Here is an 8,938-nt window from a genome sequence, read left to right as displayed (position 1 = left end):
TACCAGTTGAATAGGGACTGTAATTATATTGAACATACAATTCAAGGAATGTAATTATAGTGTACATAAAATTCATTGGTCTATCTGTAAATAAACATAAGTCTGAAAAGCAGTATTTCATGCTCATAAACGTATGAGAATTTTTTTAAAAAAATATATGTAACTTAAACTTTACACGACATCAAAATTCCACGTCATCTCTTTCACTATGGCAAATTTGTCACGGGTCAGTAGTAGATTTCTACAGTGAATTCACGGAAATTGGACTGGAGTGATCTATTTGTCAAAATTTAAAACTGAAAAAGTTTCATGACAGTGACCAATTGCAAAAACTTTTATATTTCGATGACCTAAATAATACTTTATTTAATTAAGAATTTACTTTGTGACAAAAAAAGGCACAAGATAGTTATCTTAATTTCAAAATTTTGGATCCACATTCATATAACTAGTTTCATTATTTTTTTTTTTTGAAAATGAAAATTGCAATTCATTCTATAATTCATTAATTTGTACGAAATGACAGCTGAGTTCCTGACGTATTTTATTTTCAAAGCAAACCTTTTTTTAGACCTCCTTCTTCCTTCTCACTCAGCAGATACACCTCCAACAATAATATCAATTTCTTCAACCATGTCTGCGGTGACTCTGTTTCTTCTCTTTCTAGTATTCACACTCACAATCCACACAAAACCATCAAATTCAGCTTTAGACTCCTTCGTCTATGGAGGCTGTTCACAGCTCAAGTTCACCCCAAACTCACCTTACGAGAACAACCTCAACTCGCTCCTCACTTCCCTGGTCAACTCGGCCACCTTCACCACTTACAACAATTTCACGATCCAATCCCCCTCCTCTCAAGACAACACCCTCTACGGCCTCTTCCAATGCCGCGGCGACATCAACGGCGGAGACTGTTCCCGTTGCGTCGCACGTGCCGTCACTCAACTCGGTACACTCTGCCTCGACTCAACAGGGGGCGTGTTGCAACTCGACGGGTGTCTCGTCAAGTACGACAACGCTACGTTTTTAGGCGTGGAGGACGGGACTGTGGCGTTGAAGAAATGTGGGCCGTCGATTGAGTATGACTCTGATTCGTTGACAAGGCGTGATGCGCTGTTGGATTATCTTGCGGCGGTTGATGGATCTTACAAACCGTACAGAACCGGTGGGTCGGGTGACATGTACGGTTACGCGCAGTGCGTTGGGGATCTGAGCGGGAGCGAGTGCCAGGATTGCTTGTCGGAGGCGATCCAACGGTTGAAAACTGATTGTGGGCCCACCGCTGCGGGGGACATGTATTTGGGTAAGTGCTACGTGCGATTCTCGAAAGGTGGCGCTCACTCTCACGGCGGAAATGGTAAGTGGTGTCGCCACCGTGAATGGCGGTGGTGGCTTGTATTTGTTCTTCTGTTTGTATATTAAGTATTAACCTTGAACTTACTTACCACCCCATGTGAATAGCGGCTTTGCTTTCTTATTTTGTTTTGTCTTTGTTTGTTTATTTCGTGTGAAGGACTTGAATGTAGATTTCTCTTGAACTATCGTGACTTTCTATAATGTAATCTAACCAGCTATATGATCAAGATATTCTTGTGAGATTTAATTTCTTAGATCTTGCATTAGGTGAGTTTCACCTCCAATAATTGTTTATAAGAATAAATAAAAATAAATTCGTAAATAATGATGCATGTTGTTAAATCTTGTAATTATTCTCCTTGTGCTAAATGTGACGAATATAAAATTAACCCCAAAAAATGTAAGAAATGAAAGATGGATTGCCCACATTGTTTATGCAATGCAACTTCTTTCTGAAATTAATAAATATTCACACCTCTCTTATCCGGGAAAATAAAACATTTTTTTTTTTCGTTTTAGAAGAAAGCTAGCTACATTTATAGAACTTCAAAATTATGACGTGCATGCCTTAAGATAGCTAATTGATTCCCCACATAACAAGAACCAAATGCTAATTGACCTAGTTGCTATTTCAAATGACAAGTTAATCAATGCACGATTTATGGGATGTTGTTCTGAATTCAATTAAAAAGAAGCAAAGAATAAAGAAATGGAAATCACATTGTTATCATCATCTAGTCACTCATTTGGGTAATAATTGGATCGAACAATTATAAAGTTGTTTTGGTTGTTTTTGATGTGTAGACAAGAACCACAATGATGATGAGATTGAGAAGACACTTGCAATCTTAATTGGACTCGTCGCTGGGGTGGCATTGCTCATCATGTTTCTTTCTCTCCTAATAAAATTTTGTGGGAAAGGAAGGAAAAGGTATGTAACAATATTTATTTTTTTACTTAAAATTAATATTGTAATTAATTAGTACTCTAATTATGGGTTCTCTTATATGGGTTTTGCAGGTAAATAGTCTTTTGCTTTTGGTGGCCCTTTTGCTTTCCCTTTTTCAAGTGTCTTTCAATACTTCCCTCAATGAGAAGATATAAAGATGATAATGTTCATGGACAAAGGTACCATGAAACTAGCAAAAGAAAAAGAAAAAGGCTCTAGAGATTCCAAAATCATCCTTACATGCACCCACTTAATATTTTTAGTTTTGTCTTTTATTTTGTGTACAAATAGTGATGAACACTTTATGTCTTAAAAAAGTGATTCTTGTGATTATATATGTATAGTTATTACCTTTGATGGAGTGTTGTTTGTCAAAGCTTTAGCTATAATTTTCTATTAGAGGTGGCAAAAGTTTGATTAAATCCTAAAAGCTATAGCTATAATAAAAATATATGATAGTTCTCATGTCATTTCAATGTTCCTTTTCATTTGCAATAAAATTACCTAGTCTATGATCTTATTTTTGTTTTTTTTTATTTTTTTTTGTTTCTCATGTTTGTTTCTCTTTTCGTTTAAATGTGCACTTTGCTCATTTTATGGATTAAATTTGTAGAAATTCACTATCTATACACAATTTTTTTTGGTATATATGCATCCAATACCTAATTTCATATAATTACTAACATTTTTTTATATTTTTGAATTTCTTACATTACCCCACATATATATTTACATATGTTTATATTGATATCCTAAAAGATATGGAGTCCGCTAGTTCACCAAAAAGTTATTTGTTATTTTTTAAGAAATATGAGAGTAGAGAAGAGGTGGATATTGTACACAATAAATTTCTCAGTGTAAATTAAAATACACTTAAAAGTTGATACAAATTACAAATATGTAAATCAAAGTGGACTTGATCTCTTCTCTTGACGTATTCCATCCGAATACGGAATTCTATGATTTTTAGTTGAACACTTCAAACAAATTCTACGAATTTATAATAAACTCTAGTTGAATTTGATTGATGGACTTGAATTTGGGATTTGGTGAACTTATACCTTTTACTTCTGGAACTTGACTTGGATTTGAGACTTGAGGGAATTCTAAGAATTTTGGATTTAGAGAACTTGAACTTTTCACTTCTGGGACTTGACTTGGACTTGGACTTGAGACTTGATGGAATTATAAGAATCTCGCATTTAGAGAACTTGAACTTGAAGGAAATTTGACAGTCTTTAAATAGTTTATCTCTCCCCCTCCTCTTTTTTTTCTCCAAATGAGCTTGGTATTTATAGACAAATTGGAGAAGTGAAATTTACTTGATGTACTATTGGCCTTAACCCTTGACATTAAGGGTATTATAGAGAAATCACTTAATCAAAGATTATCTCTTTGATTTTATTTTTATTTTATTTAAATTTGATTTTATTTGAATTTATCTTAAGTTTTATCCATTTCACTAATTTAATTTAATTTGGGCTTCATAAATTATTTTAATTTAAAGCCCATTTAAAACCCACTATTTTTATTTAATTGTGCTGCAATTTTTTTATCTACAAATGCCCCCTCAAGACTTAAGTTATCAAAGATTAGATAATTTAAGTCTTGAATTATCCAATAAAATTTGTTTTATCTAATCACAATTTGACTTGTATTTGGTAAATTTTGATATAGGAGATTAGAATAAAATTAGGCTTATATAAAGCCAACATATACCATAGAGCAGGTATACTCATTCTTTCACACATCACGCATAAAAGGTACATTATTTCTTTTGTTATATGTCAGTTTCACTTTTTTTTTTCATCACCAACACCGTGCTTCCCTGTTGCATCTCATATATATATATATATATATATATACACGTCTTGTTTCAAAGCAACCAAATTTTACTTTCGTGCATATGATGCTGCACGGCTGCACCATACCTATATATACATATACATATACATATATCTATGTACAGTCCTTCTTATATGCGTAGACGCGTAAATGAGAAAGTTAACGGGCTTCGCTTAATAGCCGTCGGATCTTAGGGATGGTTGAGATTTTAATTTTTTTTAAAAATAAAAAATTAAAGACGAAACTTCGCGTCATCTTCGTCGTCGTCTAGAAGTTCACGTTATCTTCACTTTCAATCTCCCTCATCATCGACTCGCGCTTGGGTCCTTCAATCTCCCTCATCATCGTCTTCGCGACTCCGCCATCGCGAAGACGGAAGAAGTTCACCCTTGCGTCCTTGAACATCGTGACAGACAGAAACACTTTCTTCCTCACGAAGCTGTTCTCTGACATCAGCGATTTCCCTCCATCTCCAACAAAGGCACCACCGCACTGTAGACCCGTTAGGTTTGTTTTCCAAAGATTTGTTTGTTGTCCGATTTATTTAGTGAAGTTCTCTTTTGTTTGTTGTATGAGTTGTCCATCATCTTCCTCTCCCACAAAGCTTTACCTTATTTATTTTGGATGTGATTTGTTTAGTGTTCCTTTTATTTTGAATTTAACGATATGGTTTGAACTATTATGCTTTATTCACTCTATCTTGTGACCTTAATAGTAGCAGATGTACGACAATTTTTTAGACCTCTGAATGAACTTTTATGCAGATTGTTTTTCAAATGGATGTGAGCTCTTCTTCGTCCAATGATTTATCTTTTATTCCTCAAGTAAGGGCTCAAAAAATTCCAAAAATTGGGCAAGAATTTGAATCATTGGATGAAGCCCAAAAATTTTACAATGAATATGCAAGGGAGGTCGGATTTAGTACTCGAATGTGGACTTTTAATCGAAACAAAAATAATGAAATCATTAGGAAGGAATTCGTTTGCTATAAAGAAGGGGCTCGAGAAAAAGGGCAATTAATATCGGATGGTAGTAGAAGACGTGGGACAACTAGAGAAGGATGTAAGGGCAAAATGGTTGTTGTAAGGTCACCTTCTAAACTAAGCTTCATTGTTTCAATATTTTGTGAGGTCCATAATCATGTGCTCACAACACCTAGAAAGGTGCATTTGCTTAGATCTCACCGTTCTATGTCAACTGCTAAGAAGGCTTTGACACAACAACTCTCTGCAGTGAATGTGCCTATTCACCAACAAAGTAGTATTGTAGAGTTAGAAGCAGGAGGTCTAGTAAATATTGGGTGTACAAAGAAAGATGTTTATAATACTCGAAGGGATGAGGTGAAACTATTTGCTGGACATAATGCTCAAATGCTATATGAGTATTTTGAAGCAGAAAAGGAAAAATTTTCAGAATTCTATTTTTCAATCAATGTGGATGTAGAAAACAAGATCAAACATTGTTTTTGGGAAGATGCAGAATGTAGAAAGACATACCAGACTTTTGGGGATGTAGTAGTATTTGATACAACTTATAATACAAATCATTATGGTATGATATTTGCACCCTTCATTGGAGTTAATCATCATGGACAAACTACTCTATTTGCAGTGCATTCTTATGTGATGAAACGTCAGAGTCATTCCGATGGCTTTTGCAGCAGTTGTTGATAGCTATGGTAGTTGGTCCACCTAAGATGATTATCACTGATCAAGATCCTACAATGAGTAAAGCTATAGCTGAAATCCTTCCGCATAGATTTTGTATGTGGCATATTTTGAGTAAATTTTTAGAAAAACTAGATGCAGTCAAGTGGAAGGAACATTATCAACATTTTCATAGATGCATATGGAATTCAGATAGTCGAGAAGAGTTCGATGTTCAATGGGCAGAGGTTATCGAGTCAAGTGGGTTGAATACAAATGAGTGGTTGAAAGCATTATACGATATTCGTTCCAAGTGGATTCCTGCATATGTTAATGATACATTTTCTGCAGGTATTTAGTTTGTCTTGAAGTATTTGTTGTTTATTGCCCTTTTTTTTTCTATAGTAATTACTTACAAAATAATTTGTTTTGGTTGTTATAGGTATGTCAAGTAGTCAAAGAGCATAAAGTTGTCATGCATTTTTCAAGTCTTATGTTTCAAAGAAAAATACTTTGATGGATTTTGTGGTTAGGTTTAGTAGAGCTCTAAAACGCCAAAGACACCAAGAATTATGTCTTGATCACAAAGATGCAGAAGTTTCAATTGGCTTTGTCCTCACATAGACAGATTGCAAAAGTTATGCTAAGATGCAGAAGTTTCAATTTATATTGAAAAGAGAACAATAGAGACGAAGGACCCTATCACATAGACAGATTGCATCAAATCACATATACACTAATCATAACCAGCAATGCCCATTTTAAGTTGACCAATTCATAGCATTTGATGCGTTTGCCCTCCAAGATTTGCCCATTGATGAGTATGTCAAGAGATGGCCATAGCAACACACGGTTTAGTTTCTCAAAATCTGCATCATCTGTTTACAACACTCATATATGATTAGCCTCAGCATACCCGAGAAAAGCAGCAGCCATCAGAAGAAAAGCATCCCCTTCTGGCGGTGAGTCATCAATAAGAAGATTAAAACCTCAATTGTCAAATTAAAACAGAAAATTAAGATGACATAACAGCAGTTCAACATATCTCAAATATCAAGAACCCACGAACCCATAAAATCGTACCTGAGAGGGAATTGAATCGAGAAGCCAAAAAGAATGACTGAGTTCTACAATCGATTTTTCTGCCCTAGAATTGGAAGCCATCGCGAATACGAAGGGGATTGACGGCGAAGTCGAAGAGACGAAGGGGATTGTCGGTGAAGTCGATAACACGAAGGGGATTGACGGCGGAGTCGCGAAGACGATGATAAGGGAGATTGAAGGACCCAAGCGCGAGTCGATGATGAGGGAGATTGAAAGTGAAGATAACGTGAACTTCCAAACGACGACGAAGATAACTTGAAGTTCCGTCTTTAATTTTTTATTTTTAAAAAAAAATTAAAATCTCAACCATCCCTAAGATCAGACGACTGTTAAGCGAAGCCCGTTAACTTTCTCATTTACGCGTTTGCGCATATGAGAAGGACTGATATATGTATATATACATATGTATATATATATATTCTTTCTTAAGGATAGTCTATTCCTTAAATTTCATATCATAACCTTATCGGGCTACATATAGTCATATAATTTTTTTATTTTTTATTTTTTTTTCAGATTTCCTTTGACAGCTGATTTTTTTTTTTAATTTAGATGTGACTTCCTGCAAATTGTGTTCAGCCACGAAGACACAATGGATTACAAAATCTAGTAATCCCAAACTTAAAGGGTAAACAATTCATTTTCCGATGGCTTTTGTTGGACTTCACTCTTCTACAGGCATGCAGGGTCATCTTAAATTTCACGTCAACAGTGCAATGACTGGCCGTTTTGATATCCCCGGCGTTAATCGATTTCAAGGTTTGGATATGTCTTTGATTAGCAGATCCAAGGAATTGGCATCCACGGATGCATGTCATCCTGGCCTACCTTACTTGTGTATTGCACCACATCATAATGAGGATGACTTCATCCAATGGCCTTATTTGATGGGGGGACATCTTTGAACCCCAGAGGAGAGATTTCATATCTTAATGGATTTTGGGAGTGGTCCAGATGGGTTGCCAGACTCCTTAAGGATAGAGGTTTGGAAGATTTATCATTAGCAGTCGAAGCAGCAACGATGGAATATTATCGTCCCCCTTCAGCATATCGAGCTTTATGTGAGGTATGGTGCCCTGAAACCAATACCTTTGTGACGAGGCATGGAGAAATTGACATTTCTCTTTGGGAAATACGAGATATTTCCGGATTGTCTATACTTGGTGATTATTATGAAGAGGTCATTTCGAGTTTTAGGGAACTCACTGATGGAAAATCTCTTCCAGATTCTTGTCTTCATCTCTTTAAGGCTTTTCAGCATATAGCCGGAGAAAATGATACTGATCGAATCAAGCATGCAAACTGGTAAAGTTTTTGGCTTAATGGGGTTTCCCTGAAACCCAATCCTCGAAGAGACTCTAAATATAAGAAATTATCAAACTTGGAAAAGTATGAATTTCTAAAAAGTGGAACAACAACAAAAGTGTGGAGGCCCATAGTCATTTCGAACCAAAGTGTGTCTTCTGAAGACATCATAGATCTAAATTGTTTACAGGAGTTAGATCTTGAATTATCTACCACCAAGATTGATGAGTTGGAGATAGTTGTATATCTCTCATTTGGCTTTGTAGATTTGTTCTCCCATCAGATGATGATCACTTAAGACCTGCAACTTTTAAAGTTGCTTCCCAAATGGCTGCAGGTGTAAGATACAGTTTGGTTCCACTTGTTTTAGCGAGTATTTATAAAGGTCTTACACAAACTTTTTCTTATGATAGAAAAGATCTTGGAAGAATTACTCAATCATTTTCATGGCATTTTCTTTATGGCTGGGTAGCATTGCATTTCCCTCGTAGTATATTTGATATCATTGACACATCTTTTGGGCGTCCTACACTTAGGAGATATTCTGGAGTTTTAAATGTCTATCAGTTTTGGGAGCCTAACATGATAGACTGCAGGAAACTTCTTCATGTAGACATGGACTCAAAAAACTTTAAATGGGTTGCAAGTCATCCTCCGAAACAAGTTGGTGACCAAACAGATATCGAAGACCTGTCAGAAGAGATTCAAGAATTTATGATGAGTATTCGAC

General features: G+C 35.5%; 1 protein-coding gene across 1 annotated transcript; it reads left to right on the top strand.

Annotated features, from left to right (window-relative positions):
* The first annotated feature begins 504 nt into the window (after positions 1–504).
* Positions 505–2,778, top strand: LOC120012202 (plasmodesmata-located protein 6-like). The gene is made up of 3 exons (XM_038863511.1): positions 505–1,360; positions 2,164–2,290; positions 2,380–2,778. Exons 1-3 carry the CDS (start codon positions 520–522, stop codon positions 2,381–2,383), a joined length of 972 nt encoding a protein of 323 aa, XP_038719439.1. The 5' UTR covers positions 505–519; the 3' UTR covers positions 2,384–2,778.
* The last annotated feature ends 6,160 nt before the right edge of the window (positions 2,779–8,938 follow it).

The sequence above is a fragment of the Tripterygium wilfordii genome, chromosome 13, assembly GCF_013401445.1.
Source record: "Tripterygium wilfordii isolate XIE 37 chromosome 13, ASM1340144v1, whole genome shotgun sequence".
NCBI classification, from domain to species: domain Eukaryota; kingdom Viridiplantae; phylum Streptophyta; class Magnoliopsida; order Celastrales; family Celastraceae; genus Tripterygium; species Tripterygium wilfordii.
Note: the sequence above shows the minus strand (reverse complement) of the source record. Positions and strands in the feature narration are given on the sequence as shown.

Bases quoted from the DNA above. Each gene is read 5' to 3' on its own strand.
- LOC120012202 (XM_038863511.1), top strand. From the start codon at position 520: ATGACAGCTGAGTTCCTGACGTATTTTATTTTCAAAGCAAACCTTTTT. The intron at 1,361-2,163 runs GTAAGTGGTGTC...TTTGATGTGTAG, and splicing joins TCACTCTCACGGCGGAAATG to ACAAGAACCACAATGATGAT.